This window comes from Haliotis asinina, chromosome 1, assembly GCF_037392515.1.
Source record: "Haliotis asinina isolate JCU_RB_2024 chromosome 1, JCU_Hal_asi_v2, whole genome shotgun sequence".
NCBI lineage: Eukaryota > Metazoa > Mollusca > Gastropoda > Lepetellida > Haliotidae > Haliotis > Haliotis asinina.
In genome coordinates, this window is record NC_090280.1 from 45,895,280 (window position 1) to 45,914,984 (window position 19,705).

The 19,705-nt window shown below is 39.3% G+C and overlaps 1 protein-coding gene and 1 pseudogene across 3 annotated transcripts; one reads left to right on the top strand and one right to left on the bottom strand.

The window, feature by feature from the left end:
- Positions 1-879: 879 nt before the first annotated feature.
- LOC137292096 (uncharacterized) lies at positions 880-9,866 on the bottom strand. Of its 3 annotated transcripts, none has more exons than XM_067823643.1 (12): positions 8,846-9,686; positions 8,037-8,360; positions 7,572-7,667; positions 5,068-5,220; positions 3,987-4,100; positions 3,752-3,797; positions 3,369-3,415; positions 3,028-3,114; positions 2,573-2,659; positions 2,245-2,349; positions 1,847-1,972; positions 880-1,654 (listed from the first exon to the last, which is right to left on the bottom strand). In XM_067823643.1, the coding sequence occupies exons 1-12, from the start codon at positions 8,895-8,897 to the stop codon at positions 1,644-1,646; spliced, it is 1,248 nt and encodes a 415-aa protein (XP_067679744.1). In that variant the 5' UTR covers positions 8,898-9,686; the 3' UTR covers positions 880-1,643. The 3 variants fall into 3 exon arrangements, with proteins under 3 accessions (XP_067679744.1, XP_067679750.1, XP_067679754.1); XM_067823649.1 differs by having other exon boundaries at positions 1,000-1,654; positions 2,579-2,659; positions 8,846-9,866; XM_067823653.1 differs by lacking the exon at positions 2,573-2,659 and having other exon boundaries at positions 1,049-1,654; positions 8,846-9,382.
- Positions 9,867-13,613: 3,747 nt separating this feature from the next.
- Positions 13,614-15,757, top strand: LOC137273063 (uncharacterized protein KIAA1958-like; annotated as a pseudogene).
- The last annotated feature ends 3,948 nt before the right edge of the window (positions 15,758-19,705 follow it).

A 19,705-nucleotide genomic window follows, 5' to 3' on the forward strand; every position in this document is an offset into this window, starting at 1 on the left:
CTTTTCTGCAGTGCAAAAGTATGTTCTACTGCTTTTGAGTATTTGTTGATGATTCTTTGTTCAAAAAATAGATTTTACGGCCGGTTGAATTGCTTTCCAACATCAGCATCTGAGATTATCATGGTGATGCGTGTTTCATGACAGATGATGTAATGTGCGTTTAGAGAACAGGTGGGAAAGGCACGACCAGAAAACAATTACTAGTATTATGATTATTTCTTCTTATTATTATTAAATGTTCTAGAATATTTTCTAGAATATTTTGTTACCATGTCCACACGACTAGCACATACTCCATTCTCAATCACTGCATGTCACTGTAGCGGCATATCGTATTATGTGTCTCAACTCCCTGGGGAACATACAACTCTTGCTGGCACTTGGAGCACCGAGTTATTGCTGCTTTCCTATCCTTGTGAGGGCTGGTGGCCTAAGACACTTAGTCTACTGCACATTCCTGTAGCCGCTACTGGGTGTTGTGTAGTATTCATGAGGCCACCATCGGGTCATATCAACGGGTTCGCGGGTTCTTTTAAGTGCGCTTTAAACCTTGAGACAACACTGAAAGGGTCTGCACACAAAGATTTATACACACAAGGTTTATACACCCATTCACAGGTGGTCTCGATCCCGATACGTCGAGCTTGCTGGATAACTAGTCTGGCGCGTTAGACACATATAAAGCATTATGAAGTGGTAGATACGTCTCAGTTTGTTTGTTTAAACTCAGCAATAGCTCAGCAGTTTACCAACAGGCTGTCAATCATAGACTCTGGACCAGAGAATGAGTGATTGATATCATGAGCAACGATCTACGCTCATGTTGTACTGAAGAGGTACTGAAGTTGGTGGTATTCGTTAAGTACAGAATAAAAATTGTAACAATTTAAAATTATTTTACTATGTGAAATAATCCTTCTGATACTACAAACCCGTCCCTATTGACACAGAGTATTACACATGAAGAAATGCTGATAATGAATAACTTTCATGCATGTATACACGCAGACATTTTATTGAAAAACAACCAGCGGTGATAAAAAAAATAGGGAACAATCCTGCCATATCCATAGGGCAGGCTTTATTTTCTTACAAAGCTTATAATTCAAAGAAAAGCAACAAATAACTAAAAAATGACACACGTCATGTGATAATATCGATAGATAGCTATTTTCATTATATGTTTTCGATCCCTGAGTAAAAACGGTACAAAAAGGATTATATACTCATAGTGCGCTTACAAAGGCAACTCTTTCTGAAGTCTGGCGTACATCCGTGTCTTCAGTATTCTCATTTGTTTCTTCCCCGCCCTTAGCTTTATTCCCGTTGACATACACATCTTGATGGATCATATATTATAGATGTTTCAAGTTAATCTCTTGCATTTTTCGATCGATGAGCAAAAACGGTACAAAGATCACAAATATTGATAGCCCGTCTACAAAGGCATCAAGTATTTCTTATAAATTTGGTCTCTGAAAATATTACACTTACTTGATATGAGGTTGTCCAAGCAATACTACACAGCATCATTCTGGATGTATTATTTAATTTGAAATATATAAGTAAGCAATTGTTGAGGGCATTGTGCCAATGGCGAGAGCATGAGCACCGATGTCTCGAAAGACCTTTTTCTTGGAACATCAATCAGTATCTGAAAAAAGACAGACATTATTGCTGAATGTCATCACAGAATGCATGATGGGGATTGGCTTGTATAAATATGCATTCCCGTGTTAGTCCTAGTGTTGAATGCTAGTCTCCACAGACTTATATCAACAGCATACTATGACAATGTTACGCCCTTTTCTCTTTAGACCGACAACATATACCACAACGAGCATACCTGCATTGCTCTTGACATTCCGTTTGTCTTTCTGTGGTTTGGTGTACATGTCCTCAATGTTGTTCTCACAAGTTGTCTCACTTGTTCCTTCCCTGCTCTTCACTTTATTCACTTGGGCATACATATCTTCACAGAAAATACGACACTTATTAAACTGACGCACTATGAATGGCTTTTCGTCCTATTTACATTAGGACAAGACTCGATTATCTACGGACCGACGCCAGATAGCTCTAATATTGCTGAGCGCGGCGTTACACAAACCATTCAAATCAACCTTCGTTTGGTTTCATGTACACGCTCATTCATTTGACTGTTTTGTTCAATTTTAATGAAAGTATGAGTCATATTCCTCCACTTTTTTCAGTTTTCCTTCCAACAGTCTCTGGAACACTTACCTCCATTTGATGTTTGCTTTCGTCCTTTGTGTGGTTTTGCATACATGTCAGTAACTTCATGTTCGTCTGCATTCGTCTTCACCTTCTTCACTTCGGTGTAGACATCTGGTAATAGTAGAACATCTTCTTGAAACAATATCATTCATGCAGAGGAGCTCATGTTGAGTATTGTATAACAATTGTACCTTTGATAAAACAACTTAGACCATTAGGAAAATTCATGCAGTCATGTGCGAGTTCGTTTGACGTAAATCTAATGCTCTTCCAAAAACGATTCGCACAAGAATTCGTCTGAAACAGGAATCCGTAAACAGGAATATATTGTTACCTTTACCAAAAGGATTCGGATCCCCAGTACGGTAATCAGCCGGCGCTATATCCGAGGCACTGGTATACAAAATATTGTCCTGCATGACTGAAATATGCACGTTATGAATAATTGTATATGTATTTGCATCCTCTAATCACCATCACCTATAATCAACAATTCAAGGTGTGTACTGAGTAAAAACGTAGAAATAATTGGGACTTTGACACAAAGATAATATTAAGCCAATCAGTTACTTTTAAGAGGAACAGTGACTATTGCATATGCCAAAGGTGTGTTCAATTTCCAAGGGAGGCGTACCGTTTTCTACAAATAATATGCTGGGAATAAACTTTTGAGACAGAACCTTCAACCACGAAGACATGTAAAGGGTGGACAGAAGCACATATTCAGTATTGTGCAAACTAATGACGTCATAAATCAGTTCACCTTGGTGATGCAATCAGTTTCGTTACCTTTATCTGCTTGATTATGACCCTGTGCACTGTATTCCGCCGGCACTACCTCAGACGAACTGGTGTATATGATGTTGTCCATCATGACTGAAATATGCATGAAATGTCGCCATGTAATTTATTCACATTTATTCTGGAAATAAAATGTATCACATTTGCTATGGAATACTGTAAGGGACATTCTCGCTATCACATTTACAGATATTGAGGGTCTGCAAATGTCACATGTGGTAACTTTCAATATGTTGATGTGTATTGAGTTCGGATTGCATACTCTGTTCAAACTATTTCATTGCTGCACATATGTGTCCATCACTTGGGACAAGTGTTCAGTAACTTACCTTTTTCGTCTTCACCAGTTACGCCGCCTTCAATCAGCATCTCGGCACTTATATCAACATCAATAACATTAAAATAGTCAGATTAGAAGTAAGAAGCAATACACATATTGGGGTGATAGACATGAGAGCAAAGAATACACTGATGATAATAGCTCCAGAAATGTGCATGCAATAATCAACACCCGTAAACATGAATTATGTCAAAACAAATGTAGCTTCATCTGTGGTGTAAGAGACAAATCAATATATCTGATATATAAACGTGGCTCTTATTCACAGTGGAATTCCCCAAATTAAAGACAAGTAAGCCTCATCACTGTGCTTTCAAGAGAGATGATGGCTGGAAATGGCTATTATTATGAGAGCTACAGACACAGACGTACCTTCTGGAAGGGCTTCTGTCACGTCGACTTTTATCCCTGACAGTATCTGGAAGAAAGCTGGTGGAAGTAAGTGAGTTGGGTTTTTAAACGATAATCCCGACGCGACTGTTTGTCAACTTCATGCAGGAGTACAACCTTTAAGCGATTACACATTTAGATAAACCTTCATCATGGATCACTGAGAATGACTCCCGATCGTCATGAGTTGTTATAAGTCAATCACTCTAAGTATTACCTTCAACAGAGCGACGTCTTTTCCTGATACAAACAGCTGCGACGATGACAGCAGCGATGACAGCAACACCTCCACCAGCGGCTCCAGCGGCGATGGCAATGGTGTCTGACTGGCCTGGAATTATGAAAGACTGGGTGATGACATTTCATGGTCTCACTGATTTATTGGTACGATACCAATGTTACATTGGATACGACACCAATCAGCACACTAGCACATTAAGGTCCCAACTATACAAAGCATCTGTACCGCTAGGGATTTCAAATCCTTTGCGAGAAGTATTCTGTGTGCGTTTACAGTATTATTCAAAATGACTAGAACTACTAGGCATGTACTTATACACAACAACAGGTATCTGATTTAGCGATACTGTAGAGCATCTATGTTCTACATGTGTGTCTTCTGGGTAATAGGACAGAAGCCGAAAGCTCTCAAGCGTTCTGGTGATCCTTTGGTTTCTTTCTTGACACCTTCTTACCCAGTCAACGATGCGAGCAAACAAATGATCTTTGCAGCGATTGCCGCGCTGTTTATTTGCATGTATTTAAGCGCCATTCCCACTGAACCAACGGCTTTCACAAACTAGCTTTTCAAATATTGTTTCTAAAGTTAGTATTATAATTGTTAAGCTTTAAACTAGGAACTTTAGTGTACACGCGTTGATGGCATTTATAATATCTGTTGATCAGAACAGCTGATGACACGTTTGCGAAAAGGAACATTTTGGCGTTACAATTTATATAATGCACAGTCTGTTTCTTCATATAATATGTAATGTATTTCATGCTGTTGTCATATGTGACCTATATCTAGACTCGTGAAGGCTAAAACTATTTCATCAACCGTTACGTCTCAACTCGCGAATATTTGCCTTCGAGTTCACTCGATTAGACGTAGTATTTGACAAACAGCATGAAAAAGACCCTACAGTGTCCAACACAAGTAACAAATGTTGCATTCGTCTATCGGAGGATATTCCCATCTTAGTGATTGCCGTGTTCAGAGATATATCGGGCGATGTACTTGTGTTGTAATTACACCTTGCAGGATATAAAACGGTAAAATATATTGTGTAAATTACCTGTTGACCTGTTGGAGGTGGTGGCGGTTGTGGGGCCAGACGTTGATATTGGTCTTCCATGGGTGTTGTTGTTGTTGTTGGTGGTGGTGGTGAATGTGGTGGTTGATGTGGTGGTTGATGTTGAGAAAGGTGACGTCTTTGACACATTAACATCTGAAGCAGAAGTAATGTCAGTGTCTCTACTCTCAGGTATACGACAAAATTTACAGTAGCTCTAAATTTGATGGATTTATCTCCATTCTACCACAACTGCGTTGTTAACCTTTAGGATGCTGAATTCATTTTAGGCGTTGATAAGAGGGTGGGTGATTTCAAACAGTCGGTGTGTTCATTAAATAAAGCACAACTGAAAGAATAGTCGTCTCATTAATGCTGGATAGAATAATAAACAGTATTATCTAAAAATATCCAGATAATTTCAAGCGCACAAATGTTCATTACGAGACGAACATAAATAATGTGAATGTTCTTGAATTTACCTGATTTACCCGATTGACAGCCGAATGCATTTCATATTAGGAACCGAAAAAAATGTCAAATTAGTGGAAACCGATATAAATATTCGTATTACCGATATTTCATGATTATCGGACTATAATTTCGTATATTTGTATCGGCAAATATCCGCGGGACGACAAATTAAAAATTACATAAACTTTATATAAAATTATATATCAGAAAACATATAAAAAACAAATGATAATTTCTACGGAAACGTCCTAGTGCCACAGCCTGATTTTTTTTTATTTCCTAAGCAGGACTTCATATTTCCTAATTAGTGCTTACCAACTTCTGATTAGGACTTAATATCTCCTAATTAGGACTTACTATCTCCTAATTACGATCTCCTAATTAGGACTTAGTATCTCCTAATTAGGACTTACTATCTCCTACGTAGGACTTACTCTCTCCTAATTAGTACATGGCATTTTCTTTTTAAGCAGTCGTTAATTTTTATGAAATCCATTTACGTTACATTCTTAGCTCTGGTTTCGTCCGTTACTGCGAAAGAAAAATATATTTCATTCATGACATCTTCAGTCATCAAAATTATCCTCCTTGTGACCATATACACAGAACAATATCATGTTATTGTTATGACACTCTGATATTTTATAGAATCTCCTCGAGTCAGAACATTCTTTGTACATCATCGAACGCGAAAATCATTGACTTCGGATTTGTGAAAATAGAGACCCGGCGGCTAAATTGAAAAAACTATGGGAATGGGAAAAAAACTACAACACAAACATCAAATGACAGCTGCAGTTGACCATACCTAACAGTAAAAGTTGAATATGATTGAAATTCTTGTGTATAGTTTTTTGATCTTATGGGAATTTGATTCAATTTAGAAAATGTATCAATGGTCGTTTTCCATCTCTAGCATATTTTATTTACGTGCATCCGGTTTCAACAAGGATGGGTACAATTACAAATATTATGATATTGTTTCATGATCTTCATTATTTGGGTATTGAGTCGTTTTCTTTTAAAGTCTATGTGTTCGGATTCTGCTAATGAACACGTGTTTTCAAACATTCTTCGTGTCTCGTCACTTAGAAAAAACGCGTGTTTGGCCACGGCCTTACGCGTTACCTACGGCTGGCAACATTGTCAATCTTGGATGGTTTATCTAACAAATTCAAATTAAATTCGCTCTCTGCACAAAGACAATAACATTTACCTAATCATACCATGTAATTAATTCCAGAGAAAACTATTTTTATATACCTCTGAGTGACTTTGAGAAACGAGTATTCACAATCGAGTATTTTCCTTAGTCATGGTGTAATTGTTAATGCATATTTATGTAACTTTCACGCTTGTTGAAAGTGCATGATGACCTATCCAGAACCAGATAAACATTTAGAACACCAACCCTTAGAAAGCTGGTGAACATTTAAATACACTGAAGACTTTGTCCCTGTTTTACATAACAAAAGTAAAACAACTACAAGACACTTTAGTGAATGTAACTGTAAAATTCCATTGTCAGTATGTACAACTGATTGTCAATTCATGTCTGACTTAAAGGCAGGAAGCCCTAAAATGTACAGAAGCCTTTATTTACGGAAATGATATCACTTAAATCTTATGCCTATAAACGTACATAATAGCTTTGTTGAAATTAGCTCAACAGAATACTGGGACATTTAGCATTGCAAAATACTGGGACAATACTATATGTATATATGATGACATACCAAATGGGTGTAGAATTACAGGGAGGAGATAGTAGATAGACATATAGTCTGTGTATTCTATGTAGATCTAAGTAATCTGTACCTTTATCTTCGATAAATTGAACCTTGAAAAGAAGCGTTTGTCTTTTAAGCCCGGGCATGTATTTTAGAGTAAATACGTCCTAGAAATGAGACATGTTGAGTAAAATACAATATGGAAAATAAAGTTATTTACATTAGTAGACGGAACACAACAAGAGGAAGTTACGATTCTGTTCAGTTTATCTGTTAGTCACTCCATAAACTCTGATCTATTACCTGTTGATCCAGTCGAAGCAATATCTGTGTCTGTCGCTGTTGTGACTAAAGCTGCATTGGTTTTTGTCGTTAATGTTGTTTGATGTGCCGTAACATCTGCAACATGTTGTTCTCTTATTTCATCAACACTTTCATTTCAAAGATAATGGATATGATCATGAAGCTTGATTGAAATACGTTTCTTTTGCATACTATTTTAATATGAAAAGGCAATATAACATTTGCTTCATTAGAATTCATACACAATGACAATAAACGTCAAAATTACGAAGAAAGGTCTAAACATGTTATAACGGCATATAAGAACACCATTGGACCCTTTACAGTTTCCACTAATTATTGACATGTACAGTGATACTGGTGAACTATTCGTATCTGTAGCGTATAATCCTAGTCATTCACTTACAGACATCAGTTAGTCAGGTACTAGACAATGGTAGGGAAATGCTACTGTTAATGTCTCACTTATTGTCAACGTGTTGCTCCACTGAGTGATCGCATTAGCCACACACTGCCACCTGGATCCATTGTCTATGGTGGAGTTGATCCTGAGAGTCACGTTGTGTTGTGTGGCGTCACCACTCACACTGACACGTCCTGACAAATACCTGTTGAAGACGTCATTGTTGGCTACACTGATACTTTGGGGACCTTGTGATGTGGTGAAGAGTAATGTTCCATTTCTGCTCCACTGTCTATCTTGTCCCCCACTTATATTACTGCTACAAGTCAGGGTGAAGACTTCTCCGTCTGTCGCTGTCATGGGGGAACTTGTAAGAACTAAAGAACCTGATAATACATGAATCAGAACATGTTCACAATAAAACACCAGCCATATACGTTGCTTATACGTTGTTCCACACTGTAGAGGGATATGGGTATCTCCCCATTAGTAACACTAATTAGTTATTGGACAACCAAATAGATAGATAGATAGATAGGTAGGTAGGTAGGTAGGTAGGTAGGTAGGTAGGTAGGTAGGTAGGTAGGTAGGTAGGTAGGTAGGTAGGTAGGTAGATAGATAGATAGACTGACAGACAGATAGATCCTAAAATCGGATCCAATATAAATTGCACCATTCTATTCAAAAAGTCATCTAGTATCTATAAGGAGATATTTTGTATAGGCGTATGTTCCTCTCTTCCGCGGACAGAGCATTCTGGGCTGTTATCTCCAGTCGAGCAACTGTTTATATTTTGTACGAAAATAATCGTCATGGTATCATAGTCATGTAATTATGAAATGAGAAGCCTATTTTTACACAAAATACCCACCTGCCTGATTTAACCAACCACCGAGAAACACAAACGGAAGTAGAAAAATCATGGCTGTACACAAACCGAGTTGTCAATGGAAGTACTCGTCTCGTTTGTATCCATCCATCTATCCACGAAAGTCCGGTACTCCGGGATCACTCCTCTATCATTATTGTCTTCATCACTTGCTCGACAATGGTGTTAGCACATATACCGAAACGTCGCGGTCACAGCGATGAAGAAGTTGTTCTTCCATATATCCTTATCCTTCCTTTCTGTTTCAACTTCTACATGCATCTCGAAGTTACTCGTCTCACACTTCACCCATAATGACTATTACATTTACAGCGCTCTGACACCACAAATCTCTCTCCAGGGAACAAGGTAAACCAGAGTTTACGACAAAGTCGCAATAACTCCATGCATTGACACCAGTGGTAGTTGGGAGTCCCTTGTAATACCCGGGACGCTTATCAACATCACGCTTTGTGTATCAGACTACCCGCAACGTGATACAACCCAAGTGTGTTTGCTAAATCCAGGAAGTTGTTGTGTACAGCTATAGCTCGTGTCACAAGCAGCTGAAGGTCATACACAGGTACCGCTGCACGCACTGCATTCATGTTGACATACCTGTAACTGCATCAGCTGAAGTGACAAGGATATGTTTGACTCACATGTAATCCAAGTCATACAAATCCACTTGAACTCGATGTCCATCACCTCTGTCAGTTCTGTATAAACAGTTATGATTTTACATATTTATATCTGTCAATAACCTATAGTAATGATGAGACATTAAGACTTATGAACAATGGAAAAGAAAACAAGACACGTAAAGTACATAGCCAAATGATCCGATTCGCGGTGACGTATTCTTTTACAATCGATTAAATCTGATAAATGTAACTCTTAACTTCTCAGTGTTACTAGTGGTAGTCAACTGTAGTCAGCTTATTGCTGCTATTAAACTCTGCTAACTATATCTACTGCTATACACTCCCCCACAACCACTCCTGTGCTGCAGAAAAATGACAGTGAAGCATGTGTTATGTTTCTGACTTGATCCCTTACAAGACAAAATCGCTGGTGGGCGGTGGGTAGCCTAGTGGTTAAAGCGTTCGCTAGTCACGCCAAAGACCCGGGTTCGATTCCCCACATGGGTACATAGTGCAAAGTCCATTTTCTGGTGTGCCCCGCCATGATGTTGCTGGAATATTGTTAAAACTAAACTCACCCACTCACCCACTCACTCAAGATTGTTGGTATGTGGTTGGTTTGCTTGTAAGATTTTTGTTTCTGTGTCGCTTAGGACCTCATTCAGCTATATTCCAGCTACATGGCTGTGGTCTGTAACTAATCGAGTTTGCACCTGAAAACCCAGTGATCAACAGCATGACCATCGATCAACGCAGTTGGGATAGACTGACATGTGCTAACTAATTCAGCGAGTTTGACCACTCGATCCCGTTAGTCACTGTCGTACGACAAACACGGATTACTGTAATACTTATCTTCATGGGTGTGAGTGTAGGAATTTACGTTGGCTATCAACCGCGTATTTATCACTGAAGTAGTGTCGCAAATATCAATCCTGTCACACACAACAGTCAAACACTGCCTCTAAAACCAGAATAAAAACTTAATTCGATACCTTGTGAGTCGATATATTTGTGCATCACATGCTTGTAATCTCTGCAATCGATATTACTTCTTTATTCCATAAAATACTGTATAATGAGAGAAACACGACAACAAAGAGTGATCAAATGTATTGTTTGCGTGGGTCACTGTAAATCAGTGACGACATAATGTCCGCCTACGCCCGTCACTCAAGTAAGTCACTTTTGCCAAACGACGAGTGGGGTTATAACAACGTATATTTGAGAGAAGGAGATTCAAACGCGCTGTCGAGGGTAAATCCATAATCTGTGTAACTATAATTCCCAAGAGTATCGTATCTATTTACATTAGGCGGCTAACCGACATTCCGAACAAGTGAGTATCCGGACCTTTAACAAAGAGACACCGACATCTCACCTTACAAGGAAGTTGTACCATGTTGTAATCACAGCTGAAGATTACAAGAAATCACGCCAGTATTCAAACCGTTTTGCTTATTTTGAATGTAGGCGTGTTGTTTATCGTATTGGCATAACATTATTAAGTCAACAACAAATAACTGAGTTACATGGAGAGAGAATATCAACTCTGTGAACATTTCACGTAATATGTGTTTTCAGACGTGATTCCGAATCACTTGTTTAGAGGTCACCGAAGCTAGCGGCTAGACTTTTCCGGTTCCGATGACTTCTGTCTTGTGCCCAAGACATGGCTGAAATACAAGTTCATATTATATGTTACAAACATGCTTATCCATAATTTCAGCAAATTCTGTAATGGAATCAGGAAACTCCGAATGCAAAGACCAGTACAAGGAAAATAGGGTATAATCATCTAAATCTACGAAAAAACATTTGCACTAGGTTGTGACCACAAATACAATAAGTCACTGTGCAAGTGACTGATATCATGCCAATCTGTCATGACGGGCAGTAAACCAGTGACGCAAGTTTGTCTGCCCCAGCCAATAAGTTGTGAAGTAAGACAGGAGTGAGTTGATAGGGCACCCCATATTCGAAATCCTAACTAGAATCATTGTGTTATACATGGGTGTTTCTGTTGGGTCATCTTATCAGCGGCGAGTCAAAGCGTGAGCTCTGACCCACTGTGTGCCTGTTGGTATCACCTTAATCACGAATACCTCTAGCTCTAAGTGCGTGAGGAATGGAGGTGTTATCGACTTTACAAATGAATGAATGCGCATTGTCATATTATGACTGTACACCTGTACATTACATGTCTTGAAACGATAATTAATAAGTACACATCCCTGTGCTAAAGGAACACTCATGAAAGCATGAACGCACATACATAGGGGTACTTACAGAGCCAATTCTAGTGTAAATAGTGTAATTTCATATGATGAGTGTTATTTGATGTCGGGCTCTCAATTTCAATTTCACCAATTCCCAGATTTATTAGACAATGGACACAGTATCATACAGAGTCGAAAGTTGAGATCCGGGAACTCCCGTCAAGTCTGTGTTGAGAGCAAGCAGATTCACAAATATATGGTTTGAATAACTCTCTGTGTGACGTATCCAAGGCGTTATAAACCAGTTGACTGAACAAATTATTTCAACATGTAATGTATTTATCTGTCTTGAGAAATGAATATTTGACAAGTATTGTCGAGCAGTAGGCAAGTGGTTAAAGTGCTCTGTCGTCACGCCTTAAAACCCAGTTTGTACCCCGCAGAGGTAAATGGGTGATTGTGGGGGGTATCGCGTGCGTCAGGGTAGCAGGTTTACATCTTCATCATATTTTCCTCAACCACGGGAGGATATCCCGATCTAGTGTTGAGAAGTGAAATATTTCAATATTTATTCAGTTAAACAAGGAGTGTAGTTTGTGCTACGCTGCTGACGACAAATCCTTACACGGATCTTCAAGGGTAACTTGCTCGTCAGAATGAGGAAAACCAGTCGGAGGAAGCTCAAAACATCATTATATGACAGTTCACACGACCCATATGGTGGACATAGGTAATTAGATACTGGTCACGTCACATTAAATGTGTACTAGTTTGAGTTTCTATATATGGACTCAGCGGTTTAACAAACATTTGAAAATCGCCAATTCCATGTAAAACTCACATTGTCAAATGCATTTTGTTTCAAACGTAGGGAAAAACGTTCCTTTTGCCTTTGTACCTGACGGCTAATTGCTTCAAGTTCGACTTCAGAGAGCCTGTGTTATGACATTAATAATAAAACGTAAATCGTATCACTTGCGGCAAACAGTAATAACCCCTGATGTAAACAGTAACAAAGACGTAAATTGTAATAAAAACTGAAAAATCTAAAATTGTTACCGAGATAACTCAAGAAAGAGTTGACAGATTTTGCTTGAAAGTAGTAACATTGTCCCTAGTGTGGTGATCTACCTTCGGTTGTTGGCAATTTGTAGCCTGTTTTTATGCTGCATTGGCGAATACAGCTCAAATATTTAGATTGAATTGCTAGTTTAAAATGGATATCTGTGATACTAGAAAAATTACTATTCTTCGTAAACAGGCCTTTACCCTCTAATTATACTCACTTATGACATTATTACTGTTTGCACTCTTCACGGTATGGCTAAAGTATTGTCCATGTGACGGTATATTTTATCTCACTCACCAGTGTCCAGGTGCGTTGGCAGGACTGAATTGAATTGGGCTACCTACAGGTTGATAAACATACATTTTGTAAAATATGATAACCCTGACATCAAGGGTGATCTTAACTACATATATCACAAAAAAACATTCGTCCAGATATAAAATCGATATAAAATATCAAACTGTCCTCTGTATCATGTATTTGGGGCAAATATCTCTCGATGGTTTGAGGATTCTAACTGGTAAAACTGTATAGGAGAATGTCCGAAACCTCCCTGTTATGTTCGCACGTGAGGCTTGTTCGAGGCCGTTAGGCCGAGATAAGCTTCACGTGCGAAAATAATAGCGAGGTTGAAGACTTTCTCCTACTTAAAGTAAACTTCGATCAAGCGTATAACTCAAACCAATGTTCTTGTGATATTCACGAGCCATGGAGGACTGTTCTAGCTGTACATGGCCTTGACCAAACGTGTCGTTAAAACACGCAAATAAACGTGATCAACTATGGGAGGGCGGTGGTTATATATTCACGTACATCATGACACGGTAGGCCTATGCGGTATGAGTGATTCCGACATCGACGTGTTTGTTACACAACACAGTTTCACAGACACTTTTGAGGTTGACGTTAATTCAGATTTTGAGATGTTATTTAATTCTGATTGAGATTATAATGCACTTCCAAACTTTGAAGTGGGAAAATGTGAGCCGGCTGATCTTGAAGGTTTTTCTTCTGGTTCTGATACTTATTTGTGCAAAGCAAGCCAAGAAATTGAATCCAGCCCTGTAACCCTCCCCCACAAGTGACGTCTTTAAAAGAACCTCCGGCACCTGAAACTCGAGAACATAGCGTAGATTTTACTTCAGCAAGGTTTGGCCAGCCAGCATCAGATTTTGACATTAAGAGATTGTGCGACTCAGCATATTCATCTAGTACTGAAAGCAAGAGTAAGTGGGCACTTCGTTTGTATCAAGAGTGGATGAGAGAACGGCCTAAGAGGGGCTGAAGACAGGATATGGATTTAAACCATGACATTATGTCACTGGCTCAGAAGGAATTTGAACTAAATAAAACCTTGATGTTTTTCATAGCTGAGGTCAGAAATCAGAAGGGTGAGGAATATCGTGGAAATACGCTTTACGAAATTGTCTCTTCTCTGCAGTGTTACATCAGAAGAAATGGCACGCATTTAAACCTTTTCAAGTCTCCGTTCTTTCGGGGATTAAGGTCTGTGTTAGATGCAAGAATGAAGTCACTGGCTAGACAGGGAATTGGAATAGAGAAAAGACAGGCTGAAGTGATCAGTGTAGACCAAGAGGACGTGTTGTGGGAGAAGGAGATCTTAGGGGAGCGCAGTCCACAACAGCTATTAGATACAATAATGTACGTCATTGGCTTCAATTGTGCTCTTAGAGCAGGCGATGAGCATAGGTATCTCAGAACGGATCCAAAGTCACAGTTCGAAATAACAGTAGGTGTAGATGGGTCAAAACATCTCAGATACATGGAGGATGTATCCAAAACCTACAGAGGTGGTTTAAAACATCGAAAGTGTGAAAGAAAATGTGTCTACGTCTTCCAGAATTTAGAGCGTCCTGAGAGATACCTTTGTGAAAAACACACTCAGGTGAGCTATCAATGGATTTGGCAGGAAAATATGTTTCCTGATATATCTCCATAGTTTGTATAGACGTCGGGGTCTTATGAGCTACGCGCAGAATCAGTTTCTCCTGCTCTAAATTTTACAAGCCAGATGGGTTTAGTCATTGCCGTATACAGCGCCTGCTTCTCATAAACTCCTTTCTGCTCCAGTCCATCTTATCCTTGTTTACCAGTAAGAAGCGGCTAACGGGTCGAGTGTTCAGGCTCGCTGACTTGTTTGAATAACATAATAGTATAATAATTCCAATTGCTCATGTTACTGATCAACTGTTAGATTATTTACAGACCGCCACCTTGAAGCTAGAATATTGTTAAGTGCGACGTAAAAGTAGACTCACTCACTAAGGCATAATTAAAATGAGATCATTAAACCTATGCAAGGAACAGTATCATTAATCACCTTAACTATACTATGTTTCAGACTTTGGAAACGTGTGTTTACTGTAATTACATTTGAAAATTGACCCTATTTTTAGACCTAAAGACGGAAAGTGCACCGCATTTTATTTGAGGCCCCTGAAATTTATTCGAGAAGATGCATGGTATGCTGATATTCCGGTTGGGTTGCACCCTTTGAGAGGCGCTGTCGGACGACTGTGTAAAATGGCAGGATTTGGTGCATTGTATTCAAATCATTCACTGAGGGCGACTACAGAAACACGTCTCTATGATTCTGGCCTGTACGAGCAGCTGATAGCTGAGAGGACAGGACACAAGTCTCTGGCAATCCGAAGTTACAAGGCATGGCTAGCTGATACATTTGAATGTTGTTTGTATTGTTTGCTTTTCCGAAATATAAAGAATGAATATCGTTCAGTGTGCGCATAAGAAAAATCTCAAGGAACCTATTTCCATAACCTATAATTCATTCCTTTATTGCAGAGGACCTCAGCAAATGGGAGCCAGCGTAGATAGCGTCATTCAGAGGAAATCCAGTAAAAGTACATGCGCGGCTCTATCGACAGTCAGCAGGCCTACTGAGACCCATGGCACCATAAACAGCAGCTGCACCAGTTTTGACCACTTCCAACAAGAGTGGTGACGTTGTGAATAAACGTTATATCGGCCATGACATAATCCAATGTTATTTATTAAGACAGTTGAGAACACGAAACACATCTCCTGGTGTAAGGTCGTCCGGGAATTTGTCACAACATAATTTTGTGCAAATCCTGCTGTATTATGGCAGGGTCATCGCTCTTCTTGAACTATGAGAGGGTAACCATTCTAGGAAAACTATGGGACGATTTGATATTTATACTCAAACTATTGTAGAGTTAGCAAAATGATTACATCTATTCAAATATCAAGAACGTTCACGTAACTTTGTTTTAAAACACACTTAAATGCATGCAGAGTTGAGGGGAAGAGGGGTGGGGGAGAGAGGTGTGTGTGTGTTCTGACGGGTATATCTACGAAGGGGCGTTCAAAGGGGCGTCAGACTCACCTGGAATATGACGCAAATGCAGATTTTTATGTTATATTTTAATATCTGTCAAATTCAAGCAAGTTTATTTGCTATGTTCCAGCTTCATGATCCCCATTTGCTTGACTATTTATTTTGGTACTCCCGGCACCCATGAAGAGCCACCTCCTCGTGGTGGGTGCTGGGTAATGCTAAGTGCTCTTCTCCCGTGTGGACCCGGGATAGAATGTGTCCACAGCACCCCATTGCTTGTCGTAAGAGGCGACTAAATTGGGCAACCTGTTGGCCGTGGGTTGCGTCCCGTGTCGGTGGAGGACGGGAACCTGGTGGTTGATGGCATTTGGGCTTTTAACTACTTTCCATTTGCCTAACACACCACTTTGGCCCTTACTTCACCTAGACGGGTGGTTGAATTGGCCCGATTCAACCAATCGGCTGGTCATGCCAAGCCCTGTGCATGAATTATATATATATGTCATTGCACAAATTTTATTTGGACTTTTAATTTCGGTCTTGGCTGAATTATTCATCGACTTTTCTGGTTTTGGAATGTATTTGAAGTTCTGAATTTTGCCTAGAGTCTTATGCCCAGAAGGCGGTGGCTCATGGGCCAATCTGGTGGATTAATTCTTTGTAATTCTTCTACTGGAGTATATCATCCGGGTATCCTTGGTGCTGCAAGCTGGAGGCCCGCTTGCTTTAGCATTGTCCTTGTGATACTCCGTGGTGGGTGGGGAGCTCGGATGATGAACCATATTAAACTAACTATGGCGTATGAAACCCCAACCAAAAAAACAAAACGTCCACTTGATATTGACCCTGTTGATACTGACCATAGACCGTCTGCATCGATTGAATATTGGCCGCGTTTCGTTGTTATTGAGACTCCTGAGAAGACACCGTTAAAGTTGAACCCCTTTGTTGTATCCAAGGGTATTCAAGGTGTTGCAGGAGAGGTGAAAAACATTAGACGCTTGCGTTCGGGTGCCCTGCTAGTCGAATGCGGGAAAAAGCAACAAGCAACGAACCTGATGAACATGAAATCTTTCGGGGGCATTCCCGTCACGGTCTCTGCTCACAAGATCTAGACCTTGAATACTAGTAAAGGTATCATCAGAGATCGTGATCGATTGTTTGCTGACATGTCCGAAATTGACATAGGATCAGAAATGAAAGATCAAGGTGTGCTGTATGTGAAGCGCTTTTAAACCCAAAAAAACACTGAAACATTCCAAACTAATACCTATCTGTTTACTTTTTCATGTCCAAATGCTCCTAAATCAGTGAAGGCAGGCTATTGTAACATACAAGTTAATACCTACATCCCCAACCCGCTCAGGTGTTTTAAATGCCAGAAATATGGACATGGCGTGAATACTTGCACATTGTCTGTTGTGTGTGCTCACTGTGGTGAGAAGACACACACAACAGAAGATTGTGACAGTGATTATAAAAAATGCACCAATTGCTCAGGCGACCATTCTTCATTTTCTAAGCAATGTCCTATTTGGAAAGAGCAAATGGAAATCAATAAAATCAAATTTACTCAAAATATCTCTTTTTCCGAGGCCAAAAAACTGGTAAAGACATCTGATCTTCCACAAACTTATGCTACAGTAGCAAAAACATCATCGGGATCTAAATCTAACACTACATCAACCACAGGCTGCCAAACTACCTTGACTTGGGTAAATTGCGATTCTCCACAGCTTTTGTACCCTGCTATATCATCACAGACTGAGGAATCACTTCCTAGTACCTCAAAGTCTTCTTCTGATCACAAATCATCATCTCAGTCAAACTCAAAGTCTCAATCCACAGCTGATAGTCAACAAACTGCGAAAAATAAACCGAAGCCAAAACCTGATGCTTCAAAACAACAAAGTGGCAGAGCTCCAAAAGGGTCACAGAACAAAATTCAATTGTTCAATAAATACGGGTCTCTTGAAGACATGGACGTTTCTGAAAACGTCCATTCTAGGGCACATAGCTTGTCGCCCTCCAAAAGAGTGCGGGGTAGATCCCCAATAAATCCCCCTAAAAGATAGTTTATTCCAATAATATTGTACAGTAGAACTGCAGAGGATTAAGGACTAATTTACATGAATTACAGCTATTAGTCCAAGATTTTATACCTTCAGCGATATGTCTCCAAGAGACATATTTAAAACAAACAGATACATTTAATTTTCGTCAGTTTAATACATATCATTGTTTTGCACCTCCGGGTGATAGGGCCACTGGTGGATCATCCATTCTAGTGAAACAAAACGTTATTCAAAGCCCTGTTTCACTTGATACTAATATACAGGCTGTTGCAGTGAGAATTACGTTACATGTAGCGTTTACACTATGCTCTCTTTATATTTCTCCGTCTTCGACGTTTGCTAAAACTGATCTTCAAGCTCTATATGATCAGCTCCCGAAGCCCTGTATTATAATGGGAGATTTAAATGGGCACAACCCACTCTGGGGTAGTGTAAATACAAACACTAAAGGGAAATTGTTGGAGGACTTTTGTTCTGATAATGATTTATGTATTTATAATGATGGTTCCAACACATATTTACATCCTGGTACAGGGACCTATTCTGCTCTTGACTTGTCACTGACAACTTCCGAACTACTAAATGAATTCGAATGGTCAGTCCACGATGACCTCTGTGGAAGTGACCATTTTCCTACTATGTTAAAAGCTGTTACTCCATCCGATGTTCCTCCATCATCAAGACGAAATTTTAAAAAGGCTAACTGGGCTTTATATGAAACACTGTGTGCTGAAAAACTTAAACCTGAACGTTTTATTGACGCTCCCGATGCTATTAAATGCTTTTCGGATGAACTGAATTCCATAGCTGATGAGTGTATACCAAAGTCCTCTGTAGTTCCACACATAAGAAAACCATGGTTCAACGATGAGTGCAAACAAGCTAGGAAGGCAAGGAAAAAAGCAGAACATTATTTCCGTCGCCATCCTATGGTGCATAATTTAAATAAATGTAAAATTTTAAATGCTAAAGCACGGCGTACTTTTAAACAGAACAAACGCCAATCTTATGTATGCAAAATTATGTATCTAAAATAAATTCTTGGACACCCATGTCCAAGGTATGGAACATGGTCCAGAAAATCAAAGGTAAAGGTACTAAATCTACTGTCCATCATCTTAAACATGAAGATCAATTACTTACTGATAAATCAGATATCGCAAATAAACTGGGCGAAACCCTTGCTAAACACTCTTCCTCTTCTAATTATTTACCTAAATTCCAGCAGTATCAAAAATAACAAGAAAAGAAAACTATTAATTTCAATTCTGATAATGGGGAAGATTATAATGAAACGTTTTCTATTCATGAACTCCATACTGCTCTTGATCAGGCTCATGACACTGCTACTGGAGCTGATAACATACATTATCAACTCCTGAAGCACTTACCAGAATCCTGCCTAGAAACTCTCCTAAATATTTTTGATGATATTTGGACATCGGGTAACTTTCCTCCGTCATGGCGTGACGCCATAGTAGTAGCAATACCTAAACCTGGACGTGATCATACGGAT

Coding starts and splice junctions, on each gene's coding strand:
- LOC137292096 (XM_067823643.1), bottom strand. CDS start 8,897: ATGATTTTTCTACTTCCGTTTGTGTTTCTCGGTGGTTGGTTAAATCAG. Junction 3,115..3,368: donor AACTGGTGAAGACGAAAAAG/GTAAGTTACTGA, acceptor TGCATATTTCAG/TCATGATGGACAACATCATA. Junction 2,350..2,572: donor TCCGAATCCTTTTGGTAAAG/GTAACAATATAT, acceptor TACTATTACCAG/ATGTCTACACCGAAGTGAAG.